The sequence below is a fragment of the Piliocolobus tephrosceles genome, chromosome 12 (genome assembly GCF_002776525.5).
Source record: "Piliocolobus tephrosceles isolate RC106 chromosome 12, ASM277652v3, whole genome shotgun sequence".
NCBI classification, from domain to species: domain Eukaryota; kingdom Metazoa; phylum Chordata; class Mammalia; order Primates; family Cercopithecidae; genus Piliocolobus; species Piliocolobus tephrosceles.
Window position 1 is genome coordinate 116879074 of NC_045445.1, and position 20138 is coordinate 116899211.

Here is a 20138-nt window from a genome sequence, read left to right on the forward strand (position 1 = left end):
CAAGTGTATTTAGTTTATTAATGTGTGGTGAGTTGGAGAGAGCCCAAACCACAGGGCTAAATATACTGCAGTTGATAAGTGTGACAAATATTCTGCAAACAATAAGAAATAGAGAACAATTTGCCTCTATTCAGCAACTAAAGCACACATTATAGAGATTTGGTACAGGCTGGAGTTGTGTGAACAGTCACAGTTTCTGGGCTCACCCTCACCATGACAAACCAGGTGAAAAATGCACCATGTTCTCTGTAAATGCACCTCACCTTCTGATAGTGCACCAAGGGTCACATTAGACAGGCTTCAGTTGCTGAAGAAGACTCTCAGGACCCACAATATCATGGCTTACAAATCCATGCTCTATTGCCAGAAAAGGCTACATTACAACAGCATTACTGTCAGGATATGGATCCACGGCCACAGGCTGCCTCCACAGCAAGGGGGTCTCAAGAGGCCAGTGTAATTATTTTGCCCCTCTCCTACAAAAATCTACTTTTTCCATATACCATGTATTATTTTTCATATAGGTTAGAGGCCATGTCTCTGTTAGTTCTGAGTTTAAGACATCTTGAGGACATGGCCAAACTAATTTTCTCAGTTTATATGGTTTGACAGATACTGGTGCCCAAGAGAGGTCTCATAACGTGACCCGTCTATCTCCCAGGGAAAATACTGTAATCTTGTTTAACTGTTACCCACTAGGGAAAGAATGGTTGTCTCTCAGTCTTGATGCTAAAGAGGTTAAAGAACACCTAGTAGGTTCTGTTTTCCAGTAATTATTGGTTCCCTTCTCCAGCTATCAACCTTGGCAACTTGCCATCCCTATCCTTCCTCCTGGAATTGGATGCCCTTGAAGTGCCCTTCTTGCACTAGGAAGTCTTTTTCATCAGTTTCTCATTTCTCATTCAAGGCAAATTCTACCTGGCCATGTGTCTCTAGCACAGCTCCTAATTCCCCCGTTTCTTTTATTTCAAGTGGATTCATGCCCTTTGATCTACCAGACGCGGTGCCATTGAGAAATAACATCTTTAATGGGAAATACACATGAGACACAAAAATGTGACTAGGCTAAAATCATATGAATAGTAGTCACTCCTAAAAGGACTTTGGTTTGGGTATGTCACAGAAATTTCTGTAGCCATCCATATCAAATTTCTAGCTTTTCAGTCTCAGGAAAGTAGGCCCACCAAATTCAACTTAAATATCTGTCACTGATTCAAGTTGTCCCAGTTGTCCCTCCACCCACTAATAGCTTTCCACACAGAGTAATGGGGCAAATAGCGTTTTTTTTTTTTTTTTAAACACATAATGTTATGACAGATGAAACATACAGCATGTAAACCTTCTACCACATACCCAATACCTTTCTTAAACCTTCATCATCACAATTAATGGCCACACAGTGTTCACTGAGATTGTTATAAATCATTGTTCTTCAGATTTGACTGGGTAAATATTCCCTCAGAGTATTTCCTGACACAGATGATTAACAACAGATATGTCCTGTGAATGAAGAACCAAAAGACATTAACGAATACTAACCAAAAGCCACATTAATATTGCTCCATGATGTTGTAGTTGCAGTTAGAACTCCCATCTCATCATCCAGTGTGTTGGGTAGGTTGGCTGACTCTCCCACTCACATCTTGGCTCTTTCAAGGAGGAGGAGGTTTTAACAGAGTCCTCCACCCCAAGAGGCATCTGAGTCTAAACTAAGGGAGCATATTATTGTCTTATTTTAAACCTCTTCCTAGGCAGCAACATTATGTTAGGGTTTCCCTTAAAAAAAAAAAAAAAAAAAAAAGTATCGGCCAGGCTTGGTGGCTCACACCTGTAATCCCAGCACTTTGGGAGGCCGAGGCGGGCAGATCACGAGGTCAGGAGAACAAGACCATCCTGGCTAACACGGTGAAACCCCGTCTCTACTAAAAATACAAAAAATTAGCTGGGCGTGGTGGCGGGCGCCTGTAGTCCCAGCTACTTGGGAGTCTGAGGCAGGAGAATGGCATGAACCTGGGAGGCGGAGCTTGCAGTGAGCCGTGATTGCGCCACTGCACTCCAGCCTGGGTGACAGAGCAAGACTCTGTCTCAAACAAACAAACAAGAAAGAAAGAAAAAACTATCTTTGGTGGTTTCCTTCCCCTTGCAACAATCTCACCTTTTTCCTTTTATCATTAATTTTAGGCCAAACTTCTTCCCCAGCTACACACAGACACACAATGCAGACAGTCCCCAACTTGTGAAGTTTCAACTTAACAATTTTTTTTATTTCACAGTGATGCAAAGTGATATGTATTCAATAGAAACTGTACTTCTAGATTTGAATTTTGATCTTTTCCCAGGCTAGTAATATGCGGTATGATACTCTCTCCCCTTGCTGGACAGCAGCACCGAACCTCAGCTCCCAGTCAGCCACAAGATCATGAGGCTAAACAACTGACACTTTACTGTGTACTGTGTTGCTAGATAATTTTGCCCAACTGTAGGCTGATGTAAGTGTTGGGAGCACATTGAAGGTAGGCTAGGCTAAGCTGTGAGTTTCAGTTGGTTAGGTGTATTAAATGCATTTGTGACTTAAGATATTTTCAACTTATGATGGGGTTTATAACCCCATATAAAGAAATGGTGCTAGCCTGTCCACTAGGTGACAAAACATTTGTGTGACAGATTCAATTAGGCAAGGGACAGGGAAGGAGCAATCCATTCCATTGATCCTTGCGGAATTCTTGTGCTTAAGTACCAACTAATAGCCATAGTATCTTATTTTGGAATATTACCAGTCTTCGAAACTCTTAATTGTAGCCCCAGTTCAGGGACTACTAGGTCTGGCATCAAAAAAGAAAACTGTAGTGACATAGGGAATACCTGTAAGTGCCCCATTTGAATTATCTTTTTAATTGTAATTGCTCTCACAGGTGTAGCCCATTTATCAAAACTGATAGTTGCTTTGGTTTTATGGTTGGGACTCCACCTGCAGGCCAGAGAGGGTGAAGCCCAATGGAAAGAAATTCTGAACTTACATTAGCTTTTGCTAACCCAACCAAGGAACTGGATTTTTTTTTAGCAGTCTTGCCATCAGTTTGCAATTGCCTCCTAATCCATTTTGTTACCTCCTTAGGTTCAAGTTCTCTCACTTCCAGATTCCCCTAGAAAGTTGTATCATCAGTAACCAATTTCAAAGCCTGTGTTACTTCCGACCAAGGGTAGCTTGTAGAGCAACTTCAAAGGTTCTTTTTCATCCCTTTTATCAGAATCATCTTTTTTTTCTTTCTAAATAATGCCTTAGTCATACTTTTAGCTAAGAATGAGTTGGAGGTGTTTTAAACAATCTTGCTTCTGGCACTCACGGCCCTGACAGTGGCAGTTAGACAGGGTTCAATTGCTAAAGAGGACTCACAGGACCCAAATGACAGTGCTTATGAATCTAGAGTTCTTTGCAGAAAAAGGATGCAATATACCCATAACATTAAAACCAGAGTAAGTGTCACAGCCACAGGCTGCCTCACAGCATAGGGTCCAGAGAGGACAGGTACAGGCTATAATTGCCCTCTGTCTACAAGAGCCACACCAAGATGCATTTTCTCTCTTGGAACAAGAGCTACTGATGTGAGCACAAAACACCTTGGAAACCAGGGAGCACAAATTGGAGTTTCAGCCAGGCTTTCTTATGTCCTGCCAGTAACCTAGGCGTACTGTTCCTGTGTAACCAGCCTCAAACTCACTGGCTTCCATTGGTCTCACTGTGCCCAGGTAAAAATGGTCAGTGTTACTGTTAGCAATAAACATTGGTGATAACCTGCAACCCGTGGCTACACTTCAACACAGTAAGTCATTTTGAAAAGAAAGTGCTTTGACCAGGGCTCTGCACTGCGTAGATATTTTAGCAAGGCCTCTCGTGCCAACTCCAGCCTCTCTAGAATTAACCCTTACTGCGCAGACAACTACATCAAAGTGCATTGACTTTCTTGAAGTGCAAAGATTTGCTTGGGAGGTCCTTCAGCCGTAAGTGCAAGTTGCCTGTAGAATGGCATGCCTGGGCAACAAAACTCAGCAAACATGCAGCAGTTCTTCCACCATTACTCATCTCTTCCTGTTTCTGTGCTAATTAGATCACAGAATTATTTATACATCAACATAGAATATCCAGGTTGACCTACAGGATGAATATAGGCACCATGAGACATTTTTTTTTTTCCACTAACCAACTTTTTGGTGCTTCTGTTTTATCCTACTGTTGTCATTAGCATGGAGTGCAGAATGGTTTTCCTTTTCTGTAAAGTCAGTAAGGACACCTTCTGCCACCCACTTTTCCCTCTTACAATATGTACCTCCATGAGAAATCAGAAAACATAGATAACCTGCCATAACACCCAAAGCGAGTCTACATATCTCTGGTCTCAGTTGTCTCAACTGCAAAATGATTTTAAAGCAACCTTCTGGCTCTAAGAGCCTATCACTCTGTAAAAGACAAAACAAATCTGTCTTACATAGAAAGGAATAGCAAGAGTTAGCTACTGTGGCATACATAGAAGGGAAAAGAATTAGCTTTTGAAGCTAGAAGGTTGAGAAGATGATCAGGCACAACCAGAGCCTCAGGAACCATTAGTGGGATCCCTGTGCTGAAGTCCTGCCTGCTCGCCGCCCCCCAACCACCACTGTCTACTTTTTCTGCACAGCAAAGAGGATCCTGGAGAGTCAGCAATTTTTATCCTGTTCCCACCCTCTCTCACCCCCATAGCCCTCATGCGTAGGGTACCACCCACCACATGGTCCGTATTCTTCAATGGCTTCAAAGCCTATAGCATCCTCTACTGTAAACATAATTTAGAAAGTGAGGATGTATTTTTATAAAGCTTTGAAGGTATATCTACTAGTGAATACACACACACACACACACACACACACACACACACACGCACAATATTTAATGGAAATTCCTAGCTTAAGGAAAAAAGTGGTTTCACGCAACTGTATCTGCTGGTTGCTTATTGAGGGTCCTAAAAACAGCTAATCATTACATTTAATGTTTCATCAAAAAGTCTAGGTGTGTTCTCTAAGCTGTTCATTTGGAAAAGCATATGCATGGCAATTAAATTGTCCCTATTGATATTCTCACTTCCTTTTCAGGGCCATAGCATGGATTGTGTATACCTAAATAGAATTCTTTTCAAAATAGTTCCATGAAAGTTGAATTCTGTTTGACATGTTTGTTTAGGGAAATGTGCTCTTCAGTCTTCTGTGATGGATTGTTCTTGTATTTAACCACATCCAGTTTTAGCAGAGCACACTGCACAGTATTTCTCTCCTAACTGTGTCATCTTCTGCTCCTGTAATTTCAGAGCAATTGCTTTGCTCCCCTCTGGAGCTATTTATACTCAACATTTGCTGTTCTATGTGTTACCCATTCACCTGTACAGAGATAAGAGCAGGCCCAATAAAATGAAATTCATGCAGTTTTTCTCTTTGTTCGTTTCCATCACACGGATAAATAAGACTCTTAATACAAAAGCGAGTCTAAAAATTCTCACTAGTTACTTCTTAAATGCCTGGATCAGAGGCAAAATATCTATGATGACTAAAGCAGAGTAACAAAAAAGAAAATAATCGAAAAACTTCAAACCACCCATAGCTTCCTTCAGTATAGAAGGAAACATGTTGGGAATATTGGTGTTTGGAAGAAATCCATTCCTCTCTTCCAGTAATGGAGCTGGTATACTGTGTTTCTAAGTGTTCCTACTACGTGCACTTGAGTATGCGCCCTCTGAGGAAAACAGGCACACAAAAGAGAGAATAAAAGTTTGAGTCTTTTGTCTCTGAACCTCTCTCCAGCCTCCCATGCAGTCCGCTTTCAGCCACTCCCTCCTCACGTCCTCCCGTCCTCCTGCCTCCTTGCATTGATTTTTAAAATTCTTTATTATTTTTCTCACTTGACTCCTCAGGTCAGTCTCCCAAGTTATCTTCCTTCCTCCCACTTTAAACAAAGTCTCAGCTTCCATGAAAAGGGTCATTTCTCTATCTTTAGAGTATTTCAGAGCAAAAACAGAGGGGCCTTCCCTTCCAAGGGAGGAGTGCAGGCTCCTGCTTCCACCACCATGTCTGCTTCATGCTTCCGGGGAAACTCCAGGATTTGCTGTTTTCCTTCTTTTAAAAGAGAAAAATGTGTGCGATATAGGTGCAAAAGTATTTTTGCACAAACCTACATAAGTATTAACCACTATTTGTGTTTCTTTCTTAAATAACTTGTAAAATACACTAAAGCCTTAAGTTTGCATTTCTTTATTACTGGGAAAGCTGTTTACTGAGTGGGATTTACCTGTATTTATGTGAACTACATTTATAATTGAATTGCCCCTTCCCCCTAGATGCATGAGAGATTTACTTAATTAGCATTGATTCCTAGTCTCAAAGGACTGAGAATTTCAACCAGAGCTTAGGTGTATAAGGTGGTATAAAAGCAATGTTGTTGTGTTTCTAGTTTGGCTAATAAATTGGCTTTAGAGAAATGAATCTTTTCATGACACTTGGGAATAAAGCTTGTGATTTGCTGATGTTGGACAAGGTGGAAGTTTCACTTTTGTTAAATTTTTGTCCCTGGCATAAGATTAAATACCTCCTCAGATCAAGGGAATTTTCCTCCCTCAGTCTTATAAAGTTCTTAGAGGACTTGGAAAGCATATTATAAAATACAATTTGAAGGTGAAAGGAGAAATAAGCAAGCCTCAGGTCTGAAAACTGGATAGATTATACAATTACTTTAGTTTGCCTATAGAAAATTTTAGTGGAGAGTATTTTTTTCACCTAATATTAGGGTAGCAGAGAGATGCTGAGGTGACTGATATTTCAAGGAGAAAAGTGCTTAATGATTATAAATGCATAGCTAGAAATAGAGTTTGCACAACCTTAGCCATACAGATTAATCTAACAGATTTTCTCTAATACTAATACAAGAAAGTATTATCGGATCTCTTTAAACATTTCTGCTGGAAACATTTTTTTTTTTTTCTTATTCAGGTGAAAATTGACTCTGTTTATGTAGAACAGGATAGGCCCCCTTAACTCTCAGATATTCCCCAGTAATCCAAGCATGGGAATTATATCTTTGCCCGTACCTGCACCCAATGCCAGTGAGATTTAAGAACAACTTCAGATCCTGAATACTGATCAAACTCATCAACTTAGAGTCGAGGGATAAAAATAAAACACCTTTCAGAGAGAGTGTGGTTCAAGTTTGGTGTTTATTAAAGGGTATGAGAGAGTCCTAGCTAGGATTCTCAAAGGAAAAAGGACACCGAAAGGAAGGTTATACTTTTTGAATCATTTGTGATTTTATTTGTTTTTGCAGTGGATCTCTTGAGCCTGTCAGCTGCATGTGATGCCTTGGACCAGCACAACCTCAAGCAAAATGACCAGCCCATGGATATCCTGCAGATTATTAATTGTTTGACCACTATTTATGACCGCCTGGAGCAAGAGCACAACAATTTGGTCAACGTCCCTCTCTGCGTGGATATGTGTCTGAACTGGCTGCTGAATGTTTATGATACGTACGTATGGCTAGTTTTTGTTTCCCGGGCTCTGTCACAGGAGGCTTAGCTTACAGAATGGTGACAGTGTAATTAGCATTACAACAGGGCCTCAGAAGCTGTGGACCTAATGCTGTTCCTGTGATAAATCATTTTTGCATTTATGACTTGAAAAATATTTTAATAAACTAGGAGTTAAGAGCCAGAACGTAGATTGCTCTCAGATTAGAAAACAAACAAAACCCTGAGATACTCATTCTTCAGATAGTGGAATAAGTCAACATACAGCCCTTGGTTCTTTCCCTTTCTCGCCCATGGATTTTGGAATTCTTCCATGCACTTCAGGGGTGGCTCCCTCTCACTGGCGGCCGGCCATGGCTGTGCTCCTGGAGATACTGGCACATCTGTCTCCAGATCAGAATTGTCTTAGCTGATACTTAGGAGACTTGCAGAAGATTATGAATTGATAGGCCAAACAAAATGAAAACAAGCCCTTAATACAGCAAACTTAGCTCCTCAAATTGAGTACATTTTTGGTTTTATTTTGTTTTCTAATAAGATTTTACGAAGTTTCAGTTTGGTGCCTCCATTCATCACTCTCTCTTAGAGAACAATTATTTGTTTCTTTTGGATTGCACATGGGAGATATCCCCAGTTCTGATGTTTTTTTTTTTTTTTTTTTTTTTCTTGAGCTTAATGAAGACAGTTGAAGAAGGGAGCAGAAGGAATTGGTTTTAATGTTGCCTAAATTCTTCTTAGACCTCAAAATTATTACATACCTCATTTCACCAGTCAAGAACATATTCCCATTTGGAAATTTGGGAAGGTTTGCTAAAAAGAGTTGCATAACAACTATTTTGCCTTTTAACTTTGTTGTAGACTTCCACCACCTTTTTAACTAAAATTTATAGCTTTTTTTCTTTCTTATTTTGATAAGGTATTGCTTTTTAAAATTTCAGGACCACCTGACTATTACATTCATCATAGTTATCTACCAAGTCCTTGAACATGTCGGATTTCAATTGTGAACTACATTTACATTAGTTTTGATAAGAGTTTGTATTCGGGTTTCCCCTCAAATATATTTTGGCACTGTTTTCTTTGCAGATGACATGTGAATGCATTCTGAATATATAACTCCATTCTACCTGCCTGAAAATTATTTGGTGACAATTTTAACTCCTTGAAGTTGCTGTATAAAGTGGATTTGTTAAATTTTGAGCAACCTTTTCTTAAGGGGAAAAAAGATAAGAAAATTTTCCAATGATAGGAATTTTGTTAGTCCATTAGTGCCCAGGATTTCTTTTTGACTGAGGGATTTAATAAATTTTAATAGTTGAAAGTTGAGCATATTGTTCACCGAAAATAACCGCAGTTGGGACTATCATTTGTGATTTTGAAGTGCTAATGAGCAAATTATTCGAAAATGTTTTCTCCTTTTTCTTTTTACCGATATCTAAGGGCCAGTAGCTTTCTGTAATAAAATAAGAAGCCAAAAAATATTGAAAGACATTTTCTAACTTTAATTTTAGGTTTTGGGGTACACGTGAAGGTCTGTTACATAGGTAAACTCGTGTCATGGGGGTTTGTTGTACAGATTATTTCATCAGTCAGGTATTAACCCATTTATGCTTAGTGTTCCGTTACTGGAACACTAAGCTTTTGTGGGCATTATTCATATCCTACTGCTCAAGGTCATTGTCAAGGTCTGATTTTCACAAAAAATAATTTGCAACCTCCAGCATAAACGGGTTAACCGCAGTACCCAATAGTTGTCTTTTCTGCTTCTCTCCCTCCTTCCACCCTCTACCCTCAAGACCCCAGTGTCTGTTGTTCCCTTCTTTGTGTTCGTGAGTTCTCATCATTAAGCTTCCACTTATAAGTGAGAACATGCAGTATTTACTCTTCTGTTTCTGCATTAGTTTGCTAAGGATAATAGCCTCCAGCTCATCTGTGTTCAAAAGACATGATCTCATTCTTTTTTATAGCTGCATAGTATTCCATGATGTATATGTACCATATTTTCTTTATCTAATTTGTAATTGATGGGTATTTACATTGATTCCATGTCTTGAAAGACATTTTCTACAAAATGGAAAACTTTTCATTCTTATTTTTCCTTTTTTTTCCCCATGGATAAAATTAGCTTATTAATAAATTTGTTATGTGGAATGCTTTATTTCGGTTTTCTATATGCAAAGTGAAATAAAAGCAATCTATATTAAAACATTGATATAGCAACAGGTTATTTATAAATTTATTTTTTAGATCATGTATTTGAATGCTGTTTAAGAGAGTATCATATTTTTCTCATAGAGATAAACATTTATATTTTATATTATGTGTTATGTGGCCTGAAGTGATTAATTTTCTTTCAGTAAGGGGCAGTCTGATGAAGATCTAAGCATTTAAGAGGGCAGAGCAGTTAGTTGCCGGTAATTTTTTTGGCTTCAATGACCAAAGTGGGTAATTTGCTTTAATAACCAAAGTAGATTGGTGAAGAGCAGTAATTCTTCTGCTTACCAACTTAAACCAAGGTGGCTTTCCATAGGTGAATAGAATTTTTTTTTCTTAATTTATGTAGAACTTTTGCAGTTCACATACGGGTGTTTAGGAATTGAAACTTGGTAAACATTCAGTGGTCAAGTTGGTTGAATTTCCATTGTATTGTAGGTCATCAGTCAAAGAGATAATGGAATTTGGAAAAGTTCAAACAATCTTAATAAAACAGCGGTCAATAGAGTTCACACCACTTTACTCTTTTATTTTTCCTTTTCAAGGCTTTATGCTTAAGTAGAAGTGTTTACCCTCTAGGAAAGTGTCAGTAATTGTTTTCTGGTTTGATTCTTCATAATAGGGGACGAACAGGGAGGATCCGTGTCCTGTCTTTTAAAACTGGCATCATTTCCCTGTGTAAAGCACATTTGGAAGACAAGTACAGATGTAAGTCGTGTATACTAACGCTGTATTCTTTTATTAATGTTGGCTAATTACCATCTAGTTCTAGATGGGAAATGACAGACTGTTCTTATTTGACAGCAGGTTCCTCATGGAAGATGTAGAACTGCTTTTAGAGTGTCACAAAATTTGGTTTGTGCCATTCCTTGTCAAACATTAAATTGCAGGCATTTAAATAGAGAATGAGGATTAGCTTTTCCAGTCCAAGTATTATTTTACATTACACTGACTGTGTCTGAATAAAACACATGTTCCTAGGGGATAAAGTCTGATTTTCTAACCTCTTTCTATAAGTCGGAAAAATAAGTGTGAAGATTTAATCCCTGCCCTTGTCTAGTCTTTGGATTCTTATTTAAAGAATACTATGTGACATTCATGTTCAAGAAACATTGTTTATTTTATAATCATCTTACTGCAAGTTGTACTGACACATCCAATTCTGTGACGTGACTAACATTTTATTATTTGGGAGACAGATAGCTTGCTGTTTCTTAAAGGGTAGATACGTACCACCCTACAGAATTTCCTTTTGATTACGCGTTGGGTTCTTCTGCTTAAAAATTTTAAAACCAAATTAAAAGCAAATGCTAGAGGAGTGATGGTTCAGATGACCAAGTGACCATCCATTCCTATTGTGAAAGGCTGCACTTGGTTTTCCCCTTGAAATGCTTATAAGCAATCTTTCCAGTAGGAGTATTAAACAAACCCAGCCTAGCTTGTCTTTTCCCCTAAGGCCTAGCCACACATGTGAGGAGATGTGCTGAGCTTCAGGACAGGCAGGAGATAAAAGCCACTCTGTGTCCTCCTGATCATTTCTCCTTCAGGAGTAAGCCACAAAATACACAAACCATTTTGACTCTCACTTTTATGTAGTGTCCGCTTGAGTTTTCTCATCCTGAGAACCAAAGAGAAATAACTGAACAGCTTTTATTAACCATGTTAAAATGTATTTTGGATAAGATGGGATATCTGTGTGCTTTTCTCCTTTAAACATTGTAGTTACTTATTATAGATTAGGTTTTAATCTACCATATATATGGTATAGTAACAGCACATTGTAAATATAATATTAAAGTGAATAATTAAGGAAGCTTTGAGCTGGTGTTTCAAATAACTACTAAGAGGGAACATGGTTTTAAGTTGGTGAAACAAAAAATATTAAATTCAAAATGAGATGTTTGAAAATAACTCATAACTTTGAACATAAACATCTAGGTATGTGTATCAGAGAGAAGATAAAAAGCTGTTCGTACAATCTCAATTTTTAATGCCATCTTAGGTATCCTGTTAAAGCATTTAATTTCCTAGAGTTTAAAGTGTGCTTATGGGTACAGAAAGCTTTCTTGGATTTACTTTTTTTGAAGGGGCAACTTCTAGGTGAATATAAGGTATGATTAAATTTTTATATCTGAGAACAAAACATAACATTGCAAGCATTCGGTATGTTCATTCATTCTGTTACATATATTGGGCACCTACTGTCCACCGGGTACTGTTAGTCTACTCTAGATACTTCTGGCACACAACTGACCAAGATATGGTTCCTTCCCTCAAGGGGATATAATTCTCCTGCCAAAAAAGATAGACACATATTAAATCAATGCCAGCATAACGTGATATGAGCTATTAATTAGAAATATGCAGCCAGGCGCAGTAGCTCACGCCTGTAATCCCAGCACTTAGGGAGGCCGAGGTAGGTGGATCACTTGAGGTCAGGAGTTCAAGACCAGCCTGGCCATCATGGTGAAACCCCAGCCTGGCCAACATGGTGAAACCCCGTCTCTACTAAAAATACAAAAATTAGTAGCTGGGCGTGATGGCATGTGCCTGTAATCCCAGCTACTCAGGAGGCTGAGGCAGGAGAATGGCTTGAACCCAGGAGGCAGAGGTTGCGGTGAGCAGAGATTGCGCCACTGCACTCCAGCCTGGGTGACACAGCAAGACTCCATCGCAAACAACAACAACAACAACAGATTATGCACAGTATCCTGTGGGAACACACACATGATGGACTAGAAGCTCAGTGATCTTATGACTCCATAAAGAAGTCCCAACTGTGGTACATTTTTGAATCTCTGGTATCCAAAGAGGGTGGTGTTTTGGGCCAGTTATATGTCTCTTGATGCTAAAACACTTATTTTTTGATGTAGTTACATCCTATATATAACAATTCCCAAGGATTGTGTTCTGGCTTAGAAGAAATTTAAGTGTCAAGGGTACATGTAAGCTTGTGCTTCTTGCAGTGACATAGTTTATGTAAAAGTTATCACACTTCATATATATACAGTGATCATTAACTTGATTCATAAAAATAATAAATATCCAGATTAGCACAAATTAGAAGTAACCCCACTCTGTGGAAATATAGGCTACTCTTGAGAATTGCTACTGGAATTGAGTTGGACATCAGTTTCTGCTGGCATCCATGGGTGCTGTGTTTTGACTGTTGGAATTTTCTTCTTCCTTTGTAGACCTTTTCAAGCAAGTGTCAAGTTCAACAGGATTTTGTGACCAGCGCAGGCTGGGCCTCCTGCTGCATGATTCTATCCAAATTCCAAGACAGCTGGGTGAAGTTGCATCCTTTGGGGGCAGTAACATTGAGCCAAGTGTCCGGAGCTGCTTCCAGTTTGTAAGTTTTTCACCTTCTAGGTAACATATGTATTCTTTCATATTTTAGAAATTAATTTAAAAACCCACAGAGCTTCAGTTTCTCATATTAGCTCTTCAGTAGGCAGTAGGTGTGGGATTTGGGATATTTGGAACCTCTGTAGTAAGCAGCTTCTGGAACTCTAGGTTTTGGGAAAGAAGACAGTGCTGAGGAAGGAAAAGAAATCTCCATCTGCAGCAGGGACCCCACAGTGACTGAGGTGCTAGAAGGGAAGAAGTTCAGCAAGGGAGGAAATAAGTCTCTAGCCACAGAAATCCTATGTATATAAGAAAATGGCCTTTGTAGGCGAGTCTCTTAGTCTCTGAGTCCTTTCTCTAATTCTGTCATTATAGCCTCCTTTCAATGGATGTTGGTAAATTATTACCACAGCTATCCCTTTTTAAAAAATGTCCTTTGTAGCTTTGACATTCCCCTATTATTCCAAAGTCTCGAGGTGTGTACTCTGCTAATGTCCATCACTAACTGAACACACTCTTGTCCATTCTATTTCCTATCCTGTCCCATTGCTTTTTCTCTGTCATAGTCAGTGCCCCAGAAATACCCTCTTCTTCCCAAATGCCTGAGCACTCCACTGATAGACATTCACATTGCTCTAATTTTTTTTCTCTGTTTTTTTTTTTTTTTTTCTTTTTTGAGATGGAGTCCCGCTCTGTCACACAGGCTGGAGTGCAGTGGTGCGATCTCTGCTCGCTGCAACCTCCACCTCCACCTCCCGGGTTCAAGTGATTCTCCTGCCTCAGCCTCCTGAGTAGCTGGGATTACAGGCGCCTGCCACCACGCTCAGCTAATTTTTGTATTTTTAGTAGAGACGGGGTTTCACCAGGTTGGCCAGGCTGGTCGCAAACTCCTGACCTCAGGTGATCCACCTGCATCGACCTCCCAAAGTGCTCGGATTATAGGCGTGAGCCACCGTACCTGGCCTCTAATTTTTATTAGGTAGATAGTGCTACAATGAACATCCTTGTCATTTAGCTTTTATCTTTGAAGCTTTCTTTATAGGATTAATTCTCAGGCGTGTGATTGCCAGACAAAAGAATACAAACCTTTTTTGTGGCCTTTCTTCAAAAGTTGTTCTAATTGTAATGCTATCAGTATTGAAGGAGTAAGATACTTTCAGTATCACATTATTCACGGTGTTCTTATGTTTTTTTTTTTTTTTTTTCCAAGTGCTAAGAGCTGTTTTTCTTATATAGGGTTTCTCGATCCATTCTAATTCTATTAACAATGGCTGAGATTTACAAAATGGAACTAGCTGTAGAGCTAACTGGGTTGTATCTGAAGTCTTTGACCACAGACTACGATGAAACTATAGAAGGCTTCCTGGGCAGAACACTGTGAATATTTAGGTGTTTCAAGCAGTTTGAGTATTTATTTAATAGTTGGACACATTTACCGGATGCACACATAATAAGTTCATGTATGTAAAGTGGGATATACTGTTTGAATTATTTTGCCAAAATTATGGCAAATTAGCTGTAAATGTAAAATACATGTGGAGAAATAAATATCTTTTCCTCCTCATACCCAAACCTTCCAAAATGCAGATAGATGATCAATCCAATCAATCAGCAAAATGTAGACACAAGTAACTTTCATACAATGAATATTAATGGCCACAAGCAATCTAGACTCATTTTGATTTTTAAAATCCAATTATAAAACAACTTGCCATAAACATGAGTTATTTCCTAATCTTTTGTTTTATTGTTTTTTTTTTTTTTGAGACAGAGTCTCACTCTGTCGCCAAGGCTGGAGTGCAATGGCGTGATCTCGGCTCACTGCAACCTCCGCCTCCCTGGTTCAAGCGATTCTCATGCCTCAGCCTCCCGAGTAGCTGGGATTACAGGGCACCTGCCACCATGCCTGGCTAATTTTTTATAGAGACAGGGCTTCACCATGTTGGCCAGGCTGGGCTCGAACTCCTGATCTCAAGCAATCCACCTCCCAAAGTGCTGGGATTACAGGTCCTAATCATTTTTCACCTTTAGTCAAGTCTCAGTTACTTTTTCAGTTCTGGTGAAGCACACACACGTGTTCATATATAGGGATATATAAACATAAGTGTGTGTATTGTGACTTGGGTTAAAGGTAAGGTTCAGTGATGGTCCCTGCTGCAAAGTAAACTAGGCTCTATTCAGGGCCCGCTGGAGCCTTTGTTTTCTCTCACCCCAAGTACTGACTCATCAGGAAGGCACCACCATCCTCTCTGCAGCCTCTGGCCTTCTTGAATTTGGTTGTCAGGATAAGGGGTGGCCAAACAGAAGCTCTGCTTTCCCTGGACTGCCCCCCTTATCAGGAGACCAACCTATTCCATTTCTGCCTGCTGCATCCTTTTGCTGGATAACCTCCTACTCCCCTAAGCCCGTGTCTCTGGGTTGGTTACATTTCTGTCTCTGTAATAACAACTCTGTATTCTCGGTATCAAAGCTCTGAATTCAATCCATCCTTGCATATTTATTGAATGCCTCCTGGTTGGCCAGTCAGTCTCCAAGCTCTTTGAAATGTGAAATGTGTTTTGTTTTGTTTTGTTTTGAGAAGGGGTCTAACTTCATCACCCAGGCTGGAGTGCAGTGGCACAATCACAGCTCATTGCAGCCTTGACCACTGGGCTCAAGTGATCCTCCCAGCTAAGCCTCCTGAGTAGCTGGGACTACAGGCATGGACCACCACGCCTGGCAATTTTTTGGGGTGTGTGTGTGTGTGTAGACAGGGTCTCTAGCCATGTTGCCTAAGCTGCTCTCAAGATCTTGTGCTCAAGCTGTCCATCCATCTCAGCCTCCCAAAATGCTGGGAGTACAGGCGTGAGCCACGGCATCCAACCTTGAAATATTTTCTGTGAGACTGGGGGGAAATCAGTCAAGATATGAATGGTGGTAACAGGTGGCTTTTTATTTTCTCTGTACTATTTTTATTTTCTGAGTTTTCTTCTTTGAACATTTATAATTCGAAAAAAATAATTAGTAAAGTGCTGCCTCTTTTTTGGGGGAAAGAAACATGTTTTGTTTGATTGCTTTCCATTGCCATCCTTACATTGTTTCCAGGCCTTCTCATCATTGCACTGGCTTCCTAGCAAGCTTCCACTCCACACTCCAGTCCTTTTCATTGGTCTTATTGCCCTCATTACTGGTTTTAGAGAAAAGCATTCACCATATGATGCCATCCTTGAAAATGGCAGTATCCTTCTGTTGTCTACTGAACAAATCCTAATTTCTCTATTTAACTCTCAGACTTTTCCTAATCTGGTTTCATAACCACCCATAGTTTGCTTTCACTATCATGAAACAGCTTCTCCTTACCACTTGTACCTATTATGCTTATAAATAATATTGTTACCATTGCTCCTAACAAAACTTTGTTCACATGAATTCTCTCATTTAATCCTCACCAAGTCCTTGAGGGGAACAGAATAGTCAGGCTTTGGAGATTTTGCTTTTATTACTGTTTAAGTGGATGAATAATTTATCTGTGCCCTTAAAGTCCCTCAGCTGGTGGAAGAGTTTGATTCCTAGCCCAGTATGCCCACCGCCACATTTATCACCTCATTCCCAAATATGTAGTTTCTGATACTTCTGCTCTCCAGCTTCCCGAGGCCAAACAACAGCTACTTTTCCTGAGTCCTGGATAGAATAAGAAAAGGTATAACAAGACAGGGGACCTTGAGGGGGAAGAGGAATGAGTTTGAAGTATTGGCAAATTGAGTATTTCCAGTCAGATGCTAGTAAATTCTGTATGTATGGTGAGGCTTACATGACTTAGATTTGGGGAGCCTCTCAGCTTTGTAGCAATTTGCAGTCAGGTTGAATGGATCCATTGTAAATACTTAGGAATCCACGTCCTGGCCCTGGCATGCTTTTCCTTGGCCAGGTGCACTGGCGGTCACCTTGCCTTTCATTGTGCAATGTGCACAAAAATACAATGTTTGCTGTAGGGAAAGATAACAGAAGTGAAAATGTCCTCTGCCCTTTGTTTGAAACCTAGGACCTTGAGAATGGGGCTGGGCTGCCTCCTTCAGCAAGCTTGTGCTCAAAGGCTGCTATTTCTACCAGCCTGAGGTAAACGGTAACAAAGTACTTGTTTATCCTACAAATGCATTCCTTGCATCTCAGATTTCATTTCCTTTGATTTCTTATCACCAACTGGAAACCTTACTTTTTTTCAAGTTGGTACAGTTAGAAACGTACTGAATCTTCTGATTCAGACAAGGGCCCAGTATTGGCAAGAAGAGAGGTACGTTTTTATGTGCCACACTCTCTGGATTATTTATTAAAGGTTTTCTCGTATCCCCCGCCCCCACTAGCCACTTAGAAAAGGAAATCACCCATCAGGTCTAAGTGAAAAATTCTACTTATTTAAAAATCACTATAGGTCTTCCAAGGAATTATCCATTAAGCCAGGAAATGAAGTCACATCCATGGATATGAAAAAGGAATATTCACTATAAATGTATGGCTTTGACAGTGGTATCTTTGTAGATACTAAATGAGGCAGCAGGATATGTTTCCACATTAATAGCATATTGCAGTCAACACATTTACTGGGAAACTGACTCATTTTGGTAGTGATAGAAGTAAAGTTGTGCAATGAGTTCGTTTTAGAGATACAGCTGTAATTAATATATTGCCAGCTTGTTCCTATCTCATATTCCATGGAAACAGCCCTGTTGAGAGATTAGATTGATCTTTATGACCTTAGTAAGGCCAAGCCTGCCCTGGCAGTGAGTCACATAGACTGCCTGAAGGAACCTTGAGGATTATCTGCACGTCTCCTTTTTCAGATGAGGAAACAGGCCCACAGTGTCACAATGAATCTAATCTACATCATGCAATTATATCATGTTATGGCTTCAACCAGTTCAGAGACTGGACTGAAATAACATGGTGTTAATGTGTTAATGTGATCCCTTATATGAATTTTAGATTGTAATAGAATGAGATAGATAAATAATAAACACCCCTTCTCCAAAACACATACATGTACACACACATCTTGATTGAAAATACTCTAATCCCAATATAGCTATTTAGTCTGTCTTCAAATAAAACCAAGTATCACTTTTAGGTGGGAAAACTTTATACAGTCATGTGGTGAAGAATGACGTTTTGGTCAATGACAGGCCATATATACTATGGTGGTCCCATAAGATCAGTTTAATAAGAGATTATGATGGAACTGAAAAATTCGTATTACTTTGTGACATCATAGCCATTGTAACATCATAGCGCAAAGAATCATCTCACAAACCTGCACTGCCAGTCATTTAACAGGTAAAAAAGTATGTTTTGAAATATTTTATTTTTAACTATTATGGACACATAATAGTACTTATTTATGGGTTACGTGTGACATTTTGATACAAGCATACAGTATGTGTAGGGTAACACAGAGTAATTGGGGTGTCCATCATCTCAAACATTCATCATTTCTCTGTTAGGAACATTCCAATTCCACTCTTTTAGTTATTTTGAAATATACAATAAATTATTGTTGCCATGCATGGTAGCATGCACCTGTAGCCCCAGCTCCTCAGGAGGCTGAGGTGGGAGGATCACTTGAGCCCAGGAGTTCAAGGCTGTAATGCGCAACAATTGCACCTGTGAATAGCCACTACACTCTAACACGGACAGCATAGTGAGACCCTATCTGTAAAAAGATTTAAAAATATATTGACTACTATAGTGACTTTATTGTGCTACCAAACACTAGATCATATTTCTTCTTACGCATTATTTTTGTACCCATTAACCATCCCTTCTTTATCCCCCGATCTTCACTACTTTTCCCAGACTCTGGTACTCATGACTTTCCTCTACCTCCATGAGTTCAATTTATTTTAGTTACCATACATGAGTGAGAACATGGGATACCTGTCTTTCTGTGTGTAGCTAATCTCACTTAACATAATGTCTTCTGGTTCCATACATGTTGCTGCAAATAATGGGATTTCATTCTTTTTTGTGGCTGAATAATATCCCATTATGTGTTTACAGCACATTTTCTTTATGCATTCATCCACTGATGAGCACTTAGGTTAATTCTACATCTTGGCTATTGTGAACAATGCTGCAGTGAACATGAGAGTGCAGATATCTTTTTGTGATTTTGATTTTGTAGTATTTTCTTCTGTACACAATTTAAGAACTTTATTGTTTAGATAGCGTCAAGTATACCAACTTTGTATTCAATATGCTTCACCTATGAAAGCTGGAGTGTCAAAATCTGTTTATTGTACATCTGTTTTCTGCCTCCTGTTGTACTTAGTATTCAAAATGAATAAGTTGCTTTTCCATCTATCTTCTGAATTTCTCTATTCGTATGACAAAAATGAATACCATCTATGCACAGTTGTTGTAATAATGTAGAATGATATGAAAATGAGAATAAATTACAGTCTCAACTGTTGAGAACAAGCATTTCTCTGTGTTAGAAACATTCCAAATTCCACTCTTTTAGTTATTTTGAAATCTACAATGTATTACTGTTGCCATGCATGGTGGTGGGCCCCTGTAGCCCCAGGTACTCAGGAGACTGAGGTGGGAGGGTCATTAACACATAAATGATAAAGCATTCCAGAATACCTGGAGTAGTGACTGGCAGAGTGGTTAAGTGCATAGGCTTTGAAACCAGACCTTGCCTGGGTCCAAATCTCAGCTCTGCTATTTGCTGGTTGTGTGACTATGGACACATTTCTTAACCTTCCTGGCCCCTGAACTCTTGGAGGTGATTGTGAGGATTAAATGAACCAATAGAAGCAAAGCACTGAAGAGCTGTGGTGGATACATAGAAGGTGCCCAGTGAATGTTAGCTATGATTATCTAAAGTGTATTGTGGCATGAAAATATCCTGCCAATGTTAACAATTTCTTTAATCTATAACAAAACATCATCTGTGGATTGCATTTTAGAGACTCTAGAGATTCTGTTTCTCTGCAAATGTTAAAATGCCATATCGGCCGGGCGCGGTGGCTCACGCCTGTAATCCCAGCACTTTGGGAG

At 39.4% G+C, this 20138-nt stretch overlaps 1 protein-coding gene across 1 annotated transcript in view; it reads left to right on the forward strand.

Annotated features, from left to right (window-relative positions):
* Positions 1–20138, forward strand: part of DMD (dystrophin) — a 2292995-nt gene that overhangs the window by 2193594 nt on the left and 79263 nt on the right. Inside the window, 3 exon segments of the mRNA XM_026451980.1 lie at positions 7340–7541; positions 10378–10463; positions 12950–13107. Of these exon segments, the coding sequence (XP_026307765.1) occupies positions 7340–7541; positions 10378–10463; positions 12950–13107 (446 nt within the window).